Here is a 21,468-nt window from a genome sequence, read left to right on the forward strand (position 1 = left end):
TTGTATTAATTGCATAATGCAGGAATCAGAATGTATCCTTAATCACCAGTGAGAGCCATGTTTTTATTTCATTACCAGGATCTGGTATTTGTCTTTTGTTCATATTTAATCCAGCAATTACAGTTATGTTGTTGAACATTGCAGGTTAGGTTTCCTTTTAGGCTTTAGAATTAATCTGTGTACATGGATTAACTGATCTTTTTCTCTTCTCCCTCTTTCCCATCAATATCTTTCTCCCATCTTTCTTTCTCCTCTTCTCCCACCTTTCTTTGATACTTTCTTTTTTTTCCTTTCTTTCTTCTTTCTTTCTTTGTTGCTTTCTTTTTCTTTCCCCATCCACTCTACCTTTATTTCCTCTCATTTTTCTTACCCTTAGGACTCGGGATGTTGGCCAGTGTTTACACAGATGATTGCGAGAGAGGCAAGGCTATGGGCATAGCTTTGAGCGGTCTTGCTATGGGAGTTCTTGGTAAGTACCTTGCCCTGTGGTGCCGGAACACAGGCTCTGAATTCGAATGAAGGAGCAAATTAGAGTGCTGTGTGTTCGGAATTTGCTATGTCACTTTGAGCACTAGTTAATTTAAATGTTCCCGGGTATTACCTTGGGTTTGGTTTTAGATATGCTAGCAGAGTGCTATGTCAACTATGCAGGGCCGGCATTAGGACAGTGCCACCCGGGCGACCGGTCGGGGCACCATTAGCCACCCTGCAACACCAACTCGGGGGAGTCTTTTAAGGTCTCACCCAAGCTGTTGTGGTGGGAGAAGGCGCAGCAGGTGACCTATTGAAAGTAAATGTACACCGCTCTCTGAGTGCATTTATTAATAATAGGGTGCTGATCAGCGCCTATTGAAGTGTTTTGCACTCCCCCACCACCTACATCACCAGGGACGCGCGGTAGGAGGGAAGGTGCCACATTTTTGTTTTGCCACCTGGGGCTCTGTCGCCACTAAGGCCGGACCTGCCACTATGTTTATTTAGCCAGAGGGTGATACGCAACAAAGAATACAAAGAAACTCATCCTATTTAGAGCAAACTCACCTTATATCAGGGTTGGACTGGAACAAGAAATGGGCCGGACATCCCCAAAAAAGTGGCCCTTATCTGTGGATTGCAGCAATTCATCACTCTACCGAATACTTACTCGATTTATGGATGTTGTGGCGGGTTAATGGTGCTTGTTGCAAGTAATGTTAGACTGGATACGTTTTAACTTTATTTATTTATTTTATTTTTGGAATGCATTTGTTTTTATTTATTTATATACAGGAAGGAACAATACTCTTTTGGTAACAAAAGAACATACAATAGATAGGAAATCAGATTTGACTGGAAGCAGTGAGCTTCTTGCATTAGGATGAATTTGAATGACATTCTGACCAGGTTGTTGATGGGAGTAAATGGAACAGTCACCTTGGACAAATCATGGGTGCACAAACATAGACTAAGAACAACCTACATAAGACCGTTTTAAGTGCAGGTAAGCAGTACGGCCAGTTGTGTTAGAGATGTGACCATGATGGATGAAGTGCTAGAATGGAGGCAGAGAAAGTGAGGGACATAAGCAGGTTAGAGGCGAGGGAAAAATGTTAGCTATAAGGCAGATGAGAGGTAGGTTAAGAGGGTAACTCAGAAGCAAGGAGGTAGGCTTTTAGTTTGGTTTTGAACAAATCCGTGTGGACTGAAAGAGTAGAGGAGAGAGGAAGCACAGGGAGGTAGAGGTAGCTGATTAATAAAATCATGCAATGTGCTACCCCAGGTGAAATGGACCGCAAGATAGCTGTGATGAATTTAATGGTGTCATCACTTCTTTCACGGCAGTGACCTCTCCCCATGTGCCCAGAGGATGGCAGCCGCTGCGTGATACTGGCCCTGGGGGTGGCTATATGAGGGAGGATCACCTGGGGGGGAGACAACCTCTGTGAGAAAATCATGGCACCTTCAGATGAGAGATGGTATCCCCCTTTTTCTTTTGAGGATCCCCCATCCCTGCCTAATGTCTTTATGGCTTACTGTAACACCTCCCCTCATCCACCTAGGAAAGATGCTGAAGACCTTCTAATGAGAGCTACATATAAGTCATCACTGTCTAGCTTACCCTCTAAAATTAATGAGACCAGCTTCTCAGCCTCTACCTACAAGCCATCTACAACTGATTTACCTTTAAAGAACAATTTCCCAGTCTTCACAGACTTTACCTATAGAAATTCAAGAATGGGCTTCCATTCCCATAACTACCAGAGAACTGCAACGAGGAAGATGAACAGAGGAATGTTGATCAAGGAAGTTCAGGAACCAGGTTCTGCGCTCTAGTAGTTGCGTTACCTGTGCCTGGGAGATTTAAACAAGTGGACCAGCTGACTGAAGGGAGCCGCTGGAGCGAGAAAGCTTCTTCTCTCTGAACAAAACAAGAGACCGGGAGGCTGTAGAGAGAGCCCTGGATCCGACCGGCACGAGAACCAAAAACAGGGAAGCTGACCATGAGGAGAAACACGCTGCGGGAATGCCGGAAGCCAACCTAGAGCTACTTGGCATTCGCAGGTGTTTGGAGGCAGCCTTCCCCTTATCGGAGCCTGAAGACACAAAGCAGGAGAGCCTATCAGGGACCGCGGGACGTAGACAACCCAAGAAGTGGATACAGCAACTGAAGTGGAGACACTGAAGAACCACTGTCGGCTAACCATGAGAGAAGGAGAAGACGCCAGCCAAAGCCAGGGAGTCAACCCAGAGGAAGTAGGGATGCTGGGGAATATTGGCAGCAGGCCAAAATCGAGTAAATGTTAATGAAGCACATGACAACGTGTACACTTCGTGCTTGGAACGTGCTTCATAGCCTGCATAATGTGAGATGGACTAGACACTGGGCCTCCAAGAGCGGAATCTTTGTGGCATTAATATCTTGAGTGCCCCTGATGCGTGTGGTATCAGGGAACAGATGTAACAGCTTCCATTTACCTTCTTTTTGTCCACTGAGCGCATGTCTGCGTACCAACCATTACTTAAACTATGGATGGCGCACATCTTCTATAACATTTACACCCAGTAGTCCCCTATACTCATCATACTTGGATCTTCTTAATTCATAACCATTGGAGTAAAGTTACTCATTTGTATTGTGGTATCATTGAGAACCACAGGAGACTTATTATGTTTAACATTTTCCCCATATGTTGCATGTGTAATACTTTTGTTAATATATAACGAGGACAGATCCGGTGAAGAATTGGTATGGGCTACATTAGTACTCTTAGTAACATTCCCTTGCCCCCCCTTTTATAGGCACTCCCTATATAAAATGACTTCCTAAATAATTTCCTAAACTAACATTGATAATGCAAAAAATCCAGCAACACAGTGCATTACACACATATGTGGTGGAAAATGTATCTACAGTATGCTAGTCATTTGACCGCCTGTTTTGTTCAATGCCAAAGAAATGCAGACTTTTCAATTTTTTCATTAGCGAGAGAGCAAGAGAGAGAGCAAACGAGCATGCACAATGCATGTAGCAGCGATTGTTAACTTTATATAAAATAAAACATAAAGAATAAAACACAAATAAATGCTATTATGAGTAGAAAAGAAATTAGGAAAACAACTCTTTCATCAATGAAGTACATGCAACCACTGGAGTCCAATAGTTCAGCAAGTCATTTTTTATGATTTATGGCATCTACTCAATTTGTGTGGGGGGGTCTGGCATTTGGTGCCTTACGGATGTCCGAAAGATTCACCCAATACCACAGCTCCCTTACTTTTACTGCCAGGGGAGTGGAGTAGACAACAGTGTATGGACCATTGTATCAGGGCTCGCTCCACCGACAGACAAAGATCCCAATAAAAACAAGGTCTCCAGACAGTAACTGGAGCTGTGGTGACGTCTCTGAGGTAGCTGCAGTACCGGTGGTGTCTTAGGATTGTGGAGTTGCAATATGTTGGGAAATACATTTTATGGCTTTGGTTAAGGCAGATAAATAGGCCCTAAACTCGTCCCCCAAAACAGACGCAGTCCTGTGAGCATCCCATGCTTTCCTTATGGGAGATAGGGGCGCATGCATGTGCCACCCCATGACCCCATCATGCGCTGATAAATGATGATCCTTACAGGGCTGCCTTCGTAAGCTAAATAATGCCAGTGTCAAGCAGTGCACCCAGTTTTTCTGCAGTGTTGTGCACAACTTTGAACACATCCCTTTCAACAGGCCGTGGACCCCTTCTTCAACCCTGTTGGCCGGAGGGTGGTAAATTGTGCACCTTCAATGCTTAATGCCCAGTAATGCTGTTATTTCCTTCCTCATCTCATCACAAAAGTGAGTTCCGCTATCAGATCTTAATAAATTGCACCCCCTTGGCCCTCAAGGGAAAACTTCCCTGACCAAAAATTTGGACGCACACTTACCATCTGGATGTGCACAAGGACCTGCCTCCTCCCACCGGGAGAAGGGGAACACATCCATGATTAAATAGCAGAACATGTTGCACCTTTCCCCCATGTCCGCGTAGTCAACGTGTAACTCGCGGAACAGCCCAGTAGGGCGGGACAAGGTGCATTTGATTGTTCTCAGCATATTTCCAGTGCTGTAAGATAGATTGACATGTAGTACAATTAAATACCATTTTAGACAACAGCTCCTGCAGATTGGGGACAAACCAGTCCTCCTGTATATCTGCTGCGATATGATGTTTCGACACATGTGACGATTGGTGCAACTGATTGAAAGCGACCAGTAGCAACTCTTGTGGCATGACCACTTTGCCACTGATTTACCGCCACCAGAGCATATCTGTTGGGGACTGTTTACACCCTCTCTTCACCCACAAATCATTTTCTTCCTGGGGAAGAAAGTCCTTGTAGTTCAATAACTGGAGCAACGGGCAGTGAATTATAGGACTTTGGTAACTGTGCTTGACCTTGTGCCACCCCTGGTTATTCTGCTACATTGGGCACAGGTAAATATGCAGCTTGTTTGGCTGACGCATTCACAGCGGCATTGCTGAGTGAGACCATATCAGTGTCATTTGTATGGGCAGTGAATTTTAACACCACCACCTTGGAAGGTTGCAAAAGTGCATATATCAGTTTATCTAGTAGTGCAGCATGCTGCACTGGGGATCTGTCAGTCCGCCTAAACCCTCTCCTCTTCAATCATGCCAGCCCAGAGGGCACCATGGTGGTGACATAGGCAGAATCAGAATAGACTGTTACATGGCATCCTTTGAGACGCCAGGAGTGGCACAACGAGTGTGATAAACTCTGTAGCTTGAGCTGAATAATGCATGGGCAATCTTTTTTGGACAATTACTTTGTATTCTCCATCCACTAGCAAACCACTGTCGCACCCGTATGTCTTGCACCCGTTCCCTTGTCAATAGTTGCTAACCCATCAATAAAGAGAATCTCCCCCCACCTCGAGTGGGCTATCTTTCGTTTTGGTTATGTCCTCCTCCTCCTGATCCCCCCTATGTGCGGGCTGGATAATATTACTTCATAGCGGATACTTGCTGTGTGGTCACAGTAGATTTTGATCGCTCGAGGATGGCAAACACTGCATGTTCTATGTACAGTGTTACCAAGCACCCCATGACAATTGTGGAACTTTTTCAATTGAAAATGTAGCAGCAGCAGCAAGTGCCTGTTCACAGGGGAACTGGCCCTGCCCCACTGAGTCTAGTCGGACCCTCCAGTTTATAGCAATTTTGCGATCCCGCATAATGCAGCGAAAAAAGTGGTGTTTTTGCAAAAAAGCGCAAAAACAGCTGTTTTTGCAGAAACACCCACAAAAATGCCCCATTTTATTTTTAGAACAAAATCTACAGTTTTGTACAAAAATTGAAAAATTGTCACAATATGTGAGAGAAAGGAGTGAGAAAGGAGTGAGAGGGAGTGATGGGTGAGCTGTGGCGTGGTAGGCAAGAAAGCGAAGGGAGATCAGAGGGAGAGCAGTGGGTCAGAGGGGGAAGCAGTGGGCAAGAGAGCAGAGCGGAAGCAGGGGGCGGTGGGCCAGAAATCAGATAGAGCAGAGGTACAGAAAGTGGAAGGAACGTGGGCTCAGGGGTAGTAGTGGGCTGCCGATTGGGAGAAAGGATGAGGGAAGAGTGTGATAGAATGGGAGAAAGTATGAAAAATGCAGAAGTAGCATGCAAGAATGAAGGACTGTATACTGCGGGAGGAATTGGGGAGCGTACAGTGTGAGTTGGGAGTATGATTTGGAGTTTGGCAAGGACTAGAAAGTGCAAATTGTGACTTGGCAGTGTGACAGTGCATGTGGTTATGTATATGACTGAGCGTGAGGTTCAAAAATACAAGTTGTGATGGGGAATTGGTGAGACGTGTGAGGTGTGTTGGGTGAGAGGGGTGTGGGCGTTTGCGGATTGGGGAACATAGAAGGGGAATATTTCAGCATTACAACTGATAATGATTAATAGTGTTAATAATTTAAAATAGGCATACACATTAAACCAAAAAACGTAGCCAAAACAAACACTGTTCTGCCAAGCCGGAGACATCTAGGACTCTTCCAATTCGATATAAATGATACATATATTGACACCCTGGCTCTCTTGTAGCCTTATACACAGCCTCTTTCCTGCAATGTAGCAATCTTGCACCCTCCAGTCAATACAAATAGTGCTGCAAAAATGCTGCCATAAATAAAGGTTTGTGCTGCAAAATTTGCCATTTCATGCTGCAAAATTTGCCATTTCATGCCGAAAAATCCTGGAGGGTCTGTCTAGTACACCACTGTAATAGGCCAATGGATTGTGGCCCATCATGCTTTTCTGGGTGAGCATTGCAGTCATCATTTGGCCATTTGAATGGGAGTACAGATAGAATTCCATGGTGTATTTAGGGGTCACTTGTGCTGGAGCAGTGCAGATAAATTCCTTCAAGTCATTGAAACTTGTGAGCATTTCCTCTGTCCATACAATATTCTTGTCTGTAATTTGTGCCTCTTTAAGACCTTATAACAGAGGTCTCACGTATGCCGCGTAATTCAGAATTCATGCCCTGCAGTAATTACACAGACCTAGGAACTTCTGAATCTCTTTAAATGTCCTGGGCTGAGGGGCCCTGCACAGAGATGCTGCACGTTCTGCTATGATCCTTTTCTCATGAACAAATATCAACTGTTCCAGCTAGAGTACTTCTTGAAGACAGTATTGCAGTTTGACCCTGTCCACTTTGTACACCTTATATGATAACAGCTGAAGAGGGTGATTGAGTCGCTTCTTCACTGGTTTTCGCTGTTGCTGCATACCAGCAGATAGTCCACATACTGAATGATGGTACTAGGCACATGGATGTTTCCCAGGTCAGCATGGAATATTCTGTTAAAAATGCTGGGGGACTTGCAGTACCCTTGAGGCACTCTTGTGTGATCAAAGCACATTCCGCTATGCGTGAACACGGCAAGATACTTTGAGTCTTGGTGCAGAGGGATAGAGAAGAAAGCATTCTTCAGATCCACCACTGTGAAATATGTTGCGTGTTTAGGTTGCTGCACAAGATGGTAGCAGGGCTAGGAACTACAGGAAATTCCGCCTGTGCTATATCATTTAAGGGGCACAGGTCCTTAATCATTCTAGTACTCCTCCTTTTGCCTTTTGTATCTGGTAGATCGCTGTGTTTCATGGGGAGGTAGAAGGCACAGATCACAGGGGCCCTGGACATTCTACTGTGATCTATATAACAAATGGGTGGTCGAACAGTTTTATGGTTAGGGGTCTTGAACTGGCTGATGTCCTGCAATCGGTCCTAAGTGAAGAGATTGTTTTAAAAAAAACAAACAAGAAAATAATCAATTTAGAAAGACTGCTGCGTGACCACACGGAGCAGTCTTTGTAAATCAAAATGTCAGCGAGAGGGTTTCGGGGTGTGAACCCCCCCCCCCCAATTTCAAGTTAATCCCACCACAATCAGTCTTTTTGTTAGGCGACCTACAAAAATGGAAAAAATCACATAGAACCCCTGGAATGTTAGGTTCTTGGGATGGGGCATCTGGGCAATATAACTTAGAATTTGGGCTGGGCTGGGCTGGATCAGAGCCTCGTGCCCTCCTTCTCATGCGATAACTGTTTGCAGGGAGCTCTTGGCCCCTCATGGCCTTGCAGGCTGCATTCCTTCTCAGTTACATGTGCTAACGATACGAGACAATGAGAGGTTTATGAATCTATGTGAGCCTAGCCTGTCCCATTTCCACCCCAATCATACCCTGCTCCCGTATTCGCACAAGTATAACTATCCCCTGTGCCAGGGTCTACTGTTCTGGCTGCAGCACGACACCAGGCTTTCATTTAGAGATGGCAACTATTAACCAAAATGGCATCTTGTGTCCAATGCAACTTACATCCACTCTCGCTATATTCTATCCCTAAACAGAACGCCTCTCAACACCCTTCCCCCCGCCTATGTACTCCCCAAGCATCTACAGCACAGTGTTCAGCCTTTGCAGCATTCAAAATCTCTTGGGGGTCTGGGCCGATTGCCCCCGCTTCCCAACACCTTCAGTCAGTCAGTCTGTTACCACATCCTACAAATCTTTATAACAAAAATACACTGGCGCGCCCTTATCAATCTTATTCTGGTGGCGCCCCTTATGGCTGCTTTACAATAGCAACATTAAAATAGTCAGGGTCAGGGAATCTGTCATACTTTATCTCTGCCAGATTGAATGTGTGATGTTTGGTAGAGAATTGTATAATTACCATCAGCAGCAGAATGTCTATAGTGCTACAAAACTATAGTGTTCATTTCGGCTCCAATGGCAGTCTGCTCACGATGGTGTGTATATTGTGTCACTCGTCAGGATATCACAATCCCGTATCATTCAAGGGCAAGCAAAATAAGAGCAGATGCATTATCTAGCAGAAACAGATTGTGGGTGCTTTGATGATGATGATCAAGAAAGCATTGCTCTCTAGAGAGAGCTATTATCCACTCTTGCACTCTCTGTTGGTGACCTCCAAAGAGAGGTTTAGAGATATACAATAGGAATGTCAATATTTCTCTGGTTTTGGTTGCACATGCCTTTTGGTGGCCACATATATTTTCTAATGTCAGAGAATTATATGTCTCATTGAATTTGATATCAAAAGAAGATAGATGTTCTCACTTTTGATGGGGCCCCATGGAACATGCCTGAAATATTTCGTGTTAGTGATCTCACAATGAATTGTGTATAGTTTTACTGACATTATTGGAGTAACATAGTCATCTTGTTTCTTTCTGTATACCAGTATGTATGGTCCCCTCACTGAAATTCTACAGCAAAGGGTGACAGGAACATTCCATACTCATGAAGTGAATTTCGATCTAAACAGGCGTAAAGAGACAGCTCGTGAACAAATTGCTGAAACATGCATTCACAAATTTAAGACTATCTGCCTCATCACGAGTTTGGGATAACCCTTAAATGTAACAGTAATGCTATTACCGCCACATTTAAGGGTCCGTCAAACAACGGGCTTGGCGGATTTACCCCCAGCTCTTTTGCTGATTTTTGGCGCTATTACCGCTGTGGTAATAGCGCTGGTGGTAATAGCGCCAAGCATTCCCCATTGGGCCCAATGGGGAATGGGAAATTCCTGAATGGGCCCAATGGGGAATGGGGACTTACCGTTCTGCCAAACCCCTGATCCGGCGCTAATAGTGCCGCAGGGTTGGCAGTAGGGCTAATAGCTGCGGCAGTAACACGGCCGGCGTTAGTGCCCAACTCGTGATGAGGCCCTATATCCTGAGCACCCATGGCAATAGACTTTCATTTAGGATGCAATGTCTCATCTATGAGAAGTGATGGATAAATCTAAGAGGACCAGGCGATGTTGCTATCCTAGGTGATGTCTCATGTCATCAAGAATAAAGATCAGCAACACTTAACTAACTCATCATCTGTCCTAATCTGTGCCAAAAAGGGGTTAAGCAGATGTTTTTTTCTCAACAAAGGACTTAAGCAGATGCACAGCCTCCCCACCCTCCCCTCCAGAAGATATGGGAGGTTGATGATCAATCAGGGATCATCTTGATCATTAGATAAAGTTCTGCATTTATTGGTGGAGCTTGAACAATTTCCTTTTGACCTCAAAAGGCACTGCACCACAACTTAAAGCAGAAATGCCTCCTACTAGGAAGGACCTTGCAATCTGGGAATTTAATCCAAACTCTTTCTTTCGAGAATTGCCAGAGGAAATTGCTCGAGAACATATATATCTTACCACAACAGCACACTAGTTGCATTTGGGGAGATCTTAACGAGCTCCCGCCAACTACATGTGAGAGTCTTCCTGTTTTGATTTCTGGCTAATATCTTCCACTGTCCTTTGGAGATATACGATTCAGTTCAGTTATGTCTTTGTTGATGAAGGTTTATTTAGCAAAGTAGGATGATAAGTGGTCATAAAAGTATTTTTTTACCGTAACCTGTTCTCCAGGCATGAGACGCTTATTAGCAGCTGTGTGCATGAAATGTGCTGAAGGAAAAATGTGTATTAGCAGCTATGTAAACTGACCCGTGTAACCAGATTAATACAGTTATTCAAAGGTGTGCAGAGGGTATGCAGGAAAAACAGGCGGGTTTAATGTTGTACATAGTGACTTTTTCTAATGATGATTTGTTTTCCTTCTAGTTGGAGCTCCCTTTGGAAGTATGATGTACTCATTTGTTGGGAAATCTTCACCCTTTCTGGTTTTGGCCTTCCTTGCTCTGTTTGATGGAGGTGAGTAGCCTGCTCTGACCAGAGGAGGTGAACTGAATCTAAGTTCTTGAGATGCGTTAGACCATCATCAGAATGAGTAATAGATGTTTGCATGTTCTACACGTACTTTTAAAGCATCTAAGTTCACCAACTTGGAGTAGGGAGGAGATCTCCCTGCTCAGCATGAGAACCAAGAAGGCAATTTAGTTTATAAGGCTATTGCCTCAATGTTTCCCTCCCTGAAAACCTTTTAGTGACTCCCTCGAAGTATTTTGATATGTTCTACTTTTACATGTTGTATCAACTAATTGCAGGCTCTTATGTTATAATACCCACATTATGAGTTAAATTTATTCGTGATTAGTGCCATAAAGTAGCTTCAGGGAAGCAGTGAGTCCAAAATGATTGAAACTAAAATATATTGAAAGTTCCCAGCATATTTATGAAGGCTTTGCCTGCATTTATTAAAGTTCCAGGATGAATGCTTTTGCTAGACTTGAAATACTAGAGCACATGAACCTAGGTACTGCACAGGATAGAGGTTGTTTACTGTGTCTACTTGGTTGGAAGTACTCTACGCCCAGTTACCTCCGGGTTCGGTGCGCGATATAAATAAATAAACAAACCAACACAAGTGAGGGCATTCCCCGCATTTATTAACATTCTAGAATGAATGCAAATATTTGAAAGGCTATAGCACAGTCATCCAATCACTGCACAGGATGGAGATAATTTCTCTAGAGATCACTGAGTCTGACGGAAATACCACCTAACTCCACAACTTCATCACACTGGTAGGGTGAATATAAGCAATCACCAGACACACCACCAATATCCAGATTCAGTAGTGCAAGCTGGAACTCAAGGTTACGTGGGTGACCCGGGAAAGTGAGATGCAAGGTCTGGGGATGAGACCCTGAAGCAGCCTGTGCCACCCTTCACCCAAACCTCGTGGTGTGCCTTGGCAGAGAAAGGACACCATTGACGGATTGCAATGGATTTTTCCTTGATGCCGGCCCCTCACACAAGCAGGAGCTCCTGCATGTTTGCAGTGAAAGAAAGATCTCTAGTAGGTACCAGTGTTTCTTAATTGTTGATTGCAGCAACCTTCCCTCCTCCCCATGCTGGAACATCTTGCATGGTGCAAGGACACTCTTCCAACTGCGACAGTGAATTTGATAGCCGATGACAGAGAATCAGAGAAGTAATGATTCAGATGACGAAGAACTTGGCTTGCATTAAAGTGAGTTGCTTTAGCTTTACTGAAAAGAATCCTGAACCTTATCCCATAGCTCATGGCCGGTGCAATAATGCTTTGCTGTCACAATCAGTGATGATAGTATGCAGCACACAGAACAACACCCAATGTGTAAAGTTAGCAATGCCTCCTGTTCCACAGGGCCAATGTTAAAGGTGTAGCGCACCAGTCAAGTGGATGTGAATCGCGAAAGATCTCTTTTTTGCTCAACAGCTTTTCTGAATATGTGTGAAAATAATACTTTCTCTCATCGGGGAATCTGAGCGTTTCACTGGATCTTGCTATCTGGCTCTATACCCAAGCCACTCCATAGGAAGACGAACATTTTGTCATGCAGCACTTTCCCTAACCCTCATTGCTTATACCTTCAAGCTGTACTGTAAGTCTAAGTCGACTTACAGTTCTCTTGGTAGCATGTTTGCATTGAAGTGTTTCCCAACCCCATCATTTGTTAATGATGGCAACAGAACCTGCCTGGAATGAGAGACAAAAAGAAAGAGAGCAAAGAGGGAAAGAGAGCAAGAGGGGGAGAGAGAGAAAGAAAGAGAGAGAGATAGAGAGAGATAGGGAGAGAGAGAGAGAGAAGAGAGAGAGAGAGATAGCAAGAGAGAAAGAGAGAGAGAGCGAGAGAGAGAGAGTGAAAGAGAGAGTGGGCCTCATTAGGACCCTGGCGGAATGGGTTTAACGGCGCTGGTAATGGTGCCGGTGCCGTTAACCCCATTCCGCCCTATTATGAGGTTCCCTCGCGGGACCCGCTCTGGACGTCTGGTCAGACCAGACGTCCTTTCCGGGTCCCGCGAAGGGACCAGGAAGCTAACAACGGGCCTGATATTAACGGGCCCGTTAGCTCCCTCCCCATTCCCATTGAGCCCTATGGGGGCTCAAATGGGAATGGGGATGGGTAAATTGAATGAGGAATTACCGGGTCCTCCAAGGTTGGAATGGCCCGGTAATTCCTCATTCAAGGAACTCAAACCCGGAACCGAGTTTGGAGGCAGCCATGCCGCAAATAGCAGCATGGCTGCCTCCAAACTCGTAATGAGGCCCATTGTATTAATGGTGGTAACAAAGCCTAACACTTGATGACAACCAACACATGAACCGAGGGGAGCTAATGGAGAACAAGGAGACAGCTCTTGAGATCTTCAATTCTATGACCCATCCAATCAATCTATAAAGGTTTCCTAATTCGCTCAGCTCAGATCCTTACATGAACCGAGCTAGCATAGAACAGTTCCAGAATAGTCTGGTACGCCAAATTGCTCACTGTCCCCATTGTGAGCTGGTTCAGTATATTCAAGGGCAACTCTGAAAGCAAAGCGTTCAAATGAACTCATCTTGGATGTACAGGGATGCAATGCGAAGAAGCTTCATTGTGATCACACAATATGTTTATTTTCTCAGCCCTACAACTCTGCACGCTGCGGCCTTCCAAGATTTCTCCAGAGGTAAGTGTGAATCAGGACCAGTAACCCTGGTTCTGTGCCTCATTGCGTCTCAATATCTTCACTTTACCCTGCAGTTTCCGTATTTCCCACTCCACCTGACAACTAGAAATGCTCAGATAATGACCAACACTAAAGCCCTTCCCAATCTACCAACATTGGTAGGCGGGTATGCACTCAGCCACAATGGCCCTATTACACTCCTCCCTATCACCCCTTAACTCCCATACCATAGTTTGGAGTGATACCAAGCTGTACTGCTGGCAGACTGCTACTGCATGGGATAGTGTGAGAGAGACTGGAAATGCTGACACTCTATAAGGAACAGGCGTAAGCCTGGCACTTCATATGGGTGAAGGACCAGACTGCTGCCACCGGTGAGATGCCAGACTGGTGCAATGAGACATCAAGACCAGAATGTCTCTACAGGTAGCTAAGACGCCAGGCTGGTAAAACAAGAACTAGAAAGCTTCAAAGGAATGTAAGTGTACCCTGGCAATGATGTGAATTGGTGCACGACAGTATTACTACAAAATATAGCAGACCAGCACTGCAAATCCAAAAATATAAACTCTTTAAAGCCCCATTTCACTGCATACATATGGGTTAAGATGGGTTAAGTTGATATTAAATGTGGGGAAAACAAGGGAGACCCCCACATATATATGCAGTGAAGTGAAGTTAAATAAAAATAAAACCTGTATTTTCGGATTTGCACAGTTTATTTCGATATTTTCCCATAGATCAGTGCCCGACTGCCAACGTGTCTGTTAGAGATGATGTGCTCATATTGCTGGCAACATAGACGCAGCATTGGCACTGCAGGAAAGCCGGCCCAGGCTGATAGTCCAGGTGAGGGAGGGGTAAAGGAGAGTACGTTTACTCTAGTATTTTGTGTGGTACTAATGCTGCACATAGGAAATGAGATAATATCGCTGCTATATGTGAAAGAGAGGCTAGTCTTGCATTGCGTTTGGAAGGAAAACTGAACTCTTCCTACTGAGAACTTAGACCCGGCTCGTTCCGCATGTGGGAGAGAGAACAATCCCTACTGCAAATGGAAGAGACCAATATCCCATTGCTTGTGGGGGGTGAAACCAGGCTGGAATTCCAGTTAAGACTAGACTCATACTGAAGAGTACCTAGGGCTGGTTATTACTGCAGGTGGAGGAGATAACAAGCTCACCCTCCATCTGGGACACAGGATCGAGCTGGGCCATAAAATTGTCTCGGGCAACAATCAAAAAATGGCCCACCGCTGCAAATGGCTATTCATTCCTTTTGTGACACTGTTTGAATAGTACCCAAGGGGGAGTTTTGGGATGAAATGTGATGCAAATTGTACATTTTAAAGAATATTTATTCAGCAACACTTGTCAAAACTATTAGCCCCATAGACAAGTAACTCATCAAATTGCCCCACATTGGCCAAAAAAAGTGGGCCACACCAGCATTTTGCGTTTTTGGTTCAGCCATGTGCCTTTTGGCCTATAGGCTAGTCCGAGCCTGGTGGGACATAAAGCAGGCCTGTATTGTACATGGGATAGTGCTAGGTTGGTATTGCAAGTTGGGGGGAGGGCAGGCATGTAAAGAAAGTTATAGAGCGACAAAATCAGCACAGCATGGGGGGGCAGTATTAATGTATTTGCAAGACCGGAAAAACTGGCACTCCATTTGACGGAGACTGGGATTGACTATTTAGCAGTATATGAAATTAAGAACAGGCTAGCATTGCACGCCGGGGACATTCCATGCTGGTATTGCTGGGGAGTGAAGCAAGCTTGCAATTGAAGGAGGACAAAAGACCAAGCTGTTACTGCAATTTGGAAAGAGGTTAGTCAAGATGCAGCTCTACTGTTGTGAATAGATACACATATATGTTTTGTGACATTGTGTTTTGTGTTTTTCTAGAGTACAAAAGGTGCATCACTCTTGACCCTCCTCCGAGATCCGTACATTCTGGCAGCAGCAGGTGAGGTCCCACAACAGTTGGTGAAATGACAGTTTCTACTCGCATACACTGCACCCCTTTCCATGCCCTCTGCCAACCTGCACCATTGTTATCCTTGTGTGTCCCATTACCTGTGTATGGTCTGATACCTGGATTAATAACATACTTATAACCCTGCTGTTTTCGTTTTGTGCAGATATTACCATAGTACGTATTTGGGGTATTTTGGCAGCAAATATAGCGTTAGGTCTGATGAGTGCACAAGGTTACACAAAAGTAGTCCAAATGTGCTGGTGTAACAATTCGGAATTACGTATAACAATTACCTGTTTCTACTCGCATACACTGCACCATTTTGTGAGGTGCTGGCCGGCATTACCTGTGTATGGTCTGATACCTCGATTAATAACATACTTATAACCCTGCTGTTTTCTTTTTGTGATAGTACCATAGTACGTATTTGGGGTATTTTGGCAGCAAATATAGCGTTAGGTCTGATGAGTGCACAAGGTTACACAAAAGTAGGCCAACTGTGGTGTTATAACAATTCGGAATACGTATGACAATACAGAAAACACCACAGAATATATTTGGAAGAAAAAGGTGCAGAGGAGAATCTTATGATATGATAAGTTACTTATAACGCGCTTAATACCCAGAGGTTTCTAAGCGCGGACCCTGGGATTGAACCTGTGTTGCTCTGTGTCATCTTGCTTCCAAGGCGAGCAGGTTGCCACTGAGCTATCCTCCAGAGAAAGGATTGAAAACAATAAAATCTTGACTAAATATGATATTAAGTTTTTAATAAAGCACTCCTTTATGGTAAACCTGCATAGGGGGTTTCGAGCGTTCTTTTTGTCACGGCCTGAGGGTGACTTTTCTACCTGTATGATATTCCTTTCCCATGCGTCGACACTGAAAGCCTATCTGATGCCATAAGACATGGGAGGGCTAGCATGGCACATGCACCATGTGGTTGATCCTGCTGGCACCGGGAAAGAGATCTCCCCTCTTTGTTTTGGGTAAATATGGTGGGCATAGAGTTTGGTGTCACATCTGCGGTGCAGTCCGTGGCAGGTCTTGAATCCTTTCCCTGCATCACTCAGCCTTTCCATGGCCTGGGTGGTGTCTCATTGTTCTTTCTGCTGTTCTCGTTTGTGTGCGTGTGCGCATGCTTGTGTGTACTGCAAGTCCTTCTCTGATACGCAGGGAGAGAAGAGGGCATCAATAGTCCTCAGACCTGTCATCTATCCTGGCAGGACAAGGGTCATCCTTGTCATTTCAGGACAGATGACAGGATAGATGGAGCTTGGTTGGGGACGGTGTCCTGCATGAGGTATACTGTCGTACACAAAGGTTGTAGAGGTAACTAAAACTTATGTTCAAAACATGGGGGCCCCACCAGCGCTGAACATGTTCTGCAAATATTGGGTCATGTTCTGATGAGTGACCATTTTGTGAGGTGCTGGCAAGCCTAGCACATTTCTGTCCAGGTCGCCCTGTACTAAATTGGAAGCTTTCAGTCATCATTCTCGTTGCACTGTCTGACCCCTTATCAGTAGAGATCACCCCACAAAATAACTAGACAACAAGGAGGCCAGGTCGAAAGGGACAGAGACATGGGCTTTCAACCCTCCTCAGCTCCTTTGGATGAACATGCTAATTTGAAGGACATCTTGGTAGACTGGAATAGACAGACATGCTGGCTGAACAGAGGTGAGCTGCCTGTGTTTTGTTCACTACATACACACTGGTCCCATAGGACACCTTAGCCAGACGACTCGGCCGGTCTCCCGGGAATGTGTCCTGTAGGTTGGGATGTGGGTCATTATGGGGTGTATCCACCACTAAGAATAAGAATGTCTTGCTCTGGTATTTTAGATTCCTGTGGAGGAAGTGCACACTCTTCAGTGTCCCACAGCAATGCCAGTCTCGGGACCTTTCCGGAATGACTCCTCTGGATGCCCAACTATGAAGGCAAGCTTGTTTGAATTTCTTTGACTCCAACGTTTCTTGGGTGTCTTCAGTCAGAGTGATACTCCAGTAGTGTGATAGAAGGCCATTACCACAAGCTTTGCTTTGTGATGTTTCTTCAAAGCAAAAGGAGGTTTGATGGGTAACCCAACAAAGCTACATTTAATAAGCAGTCAAACGTTTCATTGTGAATACTTTGCACATCGCTCAATCAAGGCAGGAGTCTCTTGAGAAAGGATTGCGAGGGTTTTTGCAAGATAAGCCTAGCAAGGATTTTGGTCAAACATATTTTCATTAGATACTAGGAAACACCACAAGACCCTTTGCTTCAACAGCCACCCTCCATAAAGCAGAGGCAAAGCTGGCACAAGGACTATCTGTGAGACTAAAAGCCCAATCCTGAAGACCCTATTCCCTGATCATTCCTCATCTGAGGCCTCATCAGAGTCGTGAAAATGAAAGGTGCCCCCTGGGAGCCTACCCTTATGCCACCGTCAGCCAGAGTATTCCATGTACCCTGTTTTCCTGGTGTAAGTCGTCTTGGGCAGCTAGCTGTGTGGGCTTCACTGCTCGATGGCAGCCTTGTTATGATTCTACTAATATACAGGCTGCTGTACATCGGGCTGGTTTCTACCGGGAGCCCAAAAGCAGAATCCAATCCCAAGTGCAATCGCAAGACATTGTTCCGTCATGAGAGTGAATGATATACAGCCGAGGCTCTATAGGGTCATGGCTACTGCCTGCATGGACTATCATGTCTAGGACCAACTACGACAATCTTGTGAATGGTGTATGGGAAAAAACCGGAATCCACCCTGAGAGAAAGCCTGTGAAGGGACGTACAAAAGTTGAATGTGATGTGCCGCATAATTAAGTATGTTATGCTACAGCCTAGTGATCAGGACCTGGATTTCACTACCGAGTTCAGATTCACCTTTAAGAGTGTCTGCTCTGTTACCTTGGAGCACCCGTAAATGAGATCCGAGAGGTCTTGATGCACCTTCCTAAGACCCTCACAAATTGCAAAGCTCTGCTTTGGTACCGAATTTCCCAGACGTCCAACTACCAAAGAGAGGGTGTGATGCTCTCTTCCCCTGACCCAGTGCGTCCAGCTGAGTTGGAGACCCTGGGTACTGAGTGCACCAACTGATATTGTCGGAGACCTATGATTGCTAAAGACCAGAACTGCATGCATCTACCAAGAACCTCAGAAACCATGTGACTGTAGACACTCCAAGATAGCTCCAGCTACCTGAACTTCCATTGCTAGACATTTTTGGTACCTTCCGTCACTAATGGTACACCTACGGAAAATTGCCCAGCAGAACGGCACACCACCTAAAGCAGCTATATTTAGCAATTCGTCATCCTGAGTGGCTTTGCAGGTCTTCTGCTTCATTGTTGAATTTCCAATTGTGGCTACACCACCACTGGAAACAGGAACACTGGAACTGCTGCTACTGCCCTCTGACCACTTTTCGACCAGAACATTGACAGCCTATGGCCGAAAACTGATGAATATAGCTGATTACAAGGTTCCGACCACTTTGCTCACCTTTGGAAAGGCACCAGAGTGGAACCAAAGCAAGGCCCTATTCCAAATGGTGGACCCGTACTTGAGATTAGGACACCAAACAGAATGAGGGCCAGTATCCCACTTAGCCAACCAGAAGCACACCATCCCCCCACTATTTCATAACAGTAAATACCTGCACTTAAGTGAATCCAGGTCCTCTGGTTCCCCAGCAGCAGTCTATTTTTAATGCCCCGGTGGACCTTTGACCTTTGAAATTGACCCCAGCTACTAGGGCAAAGGCTCTAGACAGAATAACTGTGGCTAAATGGATGGCCAAAATCTTCAAGTAAATCTTACAGTCACTGTTCATAAGCAACATTGGGCAGTAAGAAGCCACCAACATAGGGTCCTTGTCTTATTGGGGAATAACTAACAGGTTCACCTCTTGCCAATTGGTTGGTGTGTCACCTACCCGATTAGTTTCCTCTACCAGTCTGTGAAAAAATGGCCCTTATAAGTTCTTACATCCAATCTAACAATAGAATAAAAGGCCAGATGTATGTTTGTCCCGGTATGGTTGTCCGATGCAGTAGCTTTGCTTGTTGTCACCTCTAGAGGGAGCTGTTGCCTCAGGATATATAGAGACAATGCCAATTTGCATAGCTTTGCCCGTTGTTACAGCTACTTGGAGCTCTTGGCTTAGGATATATAGTGTCCTAGCGTCCTATAGTGTCCTAGCGTGTCAATGAAATACTGCACTTTGACCTGTGTACACTGGCCGGTACACTAGTTCACAATAAACAATCCAGATCCAATATTTTGCCTGGAGGAAGGAGACAAAGAGCCTGATATATTATTTCTTCAGAGATTGGGAGTCCAATCAGCTTGAGCACTCAGGTGCAGAGTCAGACTGGCACCCCTTGCCTCAAAAAAGTGGCCCTCAAACCATCATCCGTGAAGCACGTCAATTCACGACTTTACAGAAAAGCTACTCATGGAGGGTTCATGTGTCTGCTGCATGTAATGTTTTGTGCAAATGCTTGAGAAAGTGATAACATACAACACGTACTGGCCTTAGCAATCTCTGCTTGCATTACCACTGTAACACATTTTCATGCTGGTGGCAGATGGTGACAATTTCTATCTCCTGCAAGTACATGTCCATAAGGGCACTCTTATTGCTGGTATTTAATCCATTGACATTCCATGCTAAACGTTTGAATTCAACCATAATTTATTGTATTAGCCAGAACCTCAGCATACTCATACCCTGCACTCTACAATACTCGTCTACCACCTTGGAGCAAAACAAGCCAGTGCAACATCAAGATCAACAACCAGACATTCCCTTTTTCCACCATCCACCACTCGGTCTGGTGGTATTTACACCGGATTACCAGTGGTTGCAGACAGTGTTAGTCCCCGTTACATGGAGTTCCATTGGACTCCATTGGGGATTTTGTCTGTAATATTTATTTATTTCTTTATTTATTGTTCACTTGTTAGGCGCTAAGACAGGAAGCAAATACTGTTTGAAAGCGCCCACAGGGAAACACGGATGGGACAGGGGATGTAAGACAATATAATTACATCAATGTTAAATAATGAGATACAACCATATAAGAAGAGACAAAGGGGAGTGGGAGACAAACTTACCACGCCTTGTGAGTGTTCAGAACATGCAAGTGCAGATCGGAGAGGCGTATGGGATAGGTGCTGTGGTGCTCATCGGGAGCAGCAGGTGAAGTGCTATGAAGAAAGGTAAGTGCAACCTCCAGTGCTGGATGGTGAGCTGAGGTAATTGCAGGGGATAGACAGCAGCTGGGATGATAAAATGTGGGAGGTCAGGGCCCCAAGGATGCATAAGGGCCCTGCACACCAATCAGGCTACTGTGTGATTAGCAGGAGAGAGAGAGAGGGAGGAAGAGGTAAAGAGGAAGGTCTTGAGGCTTTTCTGGAAATTAAGGAGGTCCTGCTCAAGACAAGAGAGGGAGGGGGAGGCTGTTCCAAAGAAGGGAGCCCGATGAGGAAAGCGATTGACCACCTGCCCTCTGTTTAGCAAAACGCTTTACACTCAAGGAGATTGTGCCAGAGGAACGCAGATGTCTAGAGGGTGACTATTTAGTCACAAAGAGTTGCAGATAGAGTGGTCCCCGGCCCCAGAAAGCCATATGAATGATGCAGAGGGATTTAAATTACTGGCAAATGTTTGCCGGTAAGGTGGCAGAATGACCTCCAACTCTTAGCTGGAGGTCAATCCGCCACCTTAGCTAGAAACTTGTAGTTGGCCAGTGCGTTAATGTGCCGGTATATGCTAATACCAGCACGTTATTACCGCACCGGACAACTCTTTCATGCTCCCTCGCCCCCAATCTCAAACTATCCCGGTCCACACTTCTCTATCGCCAGAAACCCCAAAAGAGCCTATGTGGATGAAGCCTGGTTCATGCAATGAGGTTTATAAAAGGTGAAAGCCCCTCCTCCGCTAGAATTAGCCACACGCTCAAAACCAGCTTACAATACATTAGAAACTAAGTGACCCTTTCCACTGATCCCTCATGCTTTTTTCACACCATTCATAAATACTCTTTAATTGACAAGAATAGCCATCCATGTTGTAAAGAGCACCTAT

At 45.0% G+C, this 21,468-nt stretch overlaps 1 protein-coding gene across 2 annotated transcripts in view; it reads left to right on the forward strand.

Moving 5' to 3' along the window:
• SLC18A1 (solute carrier family 18 member A1) overlaps positions 1-21,468 on the forward strand; it is a 367,959-nt gene that overhangs the window by 190,988 nt on the left and 155,503 nt on the right. For both annotated transcript variants that reach the window (XM_069617961.1, XM_069617962.1), the window contains 4 exons: positions 377-469; positions 10,624-10,713; positions 13,355-13,398; positions 15,307-15,367. In XM_069617961.1, coding sequence (XP_069474062.1) covers positions 377-469; positions 10,624-10,713; positions 13,355-13,398; positions 15,307-15,367 — 288 coding nt within the window. The remainder of the gene's footprint in view (positions 1-376; positions 470-10,623; positions 10,714-13,354; positions 13,399-15,306; positions 15,368-21,468) is intronic.

This window comes from Ambystoma mexicanum, chromosome 10, assembly GCF_040938575.1.
Source record: "Ambystoma mexicanum isolate Mex_15411 chromosome 10, UKY_AmexF1_1, whole genome shotgun sequence".
NCBI classification, from domain to species: domain Eukaryota; kingdom Metazoa; phylum Chordata; class Amphibia; order Caudata; family Ambystomatidae; genus Ambystoma; species Ambystoma mexicanum.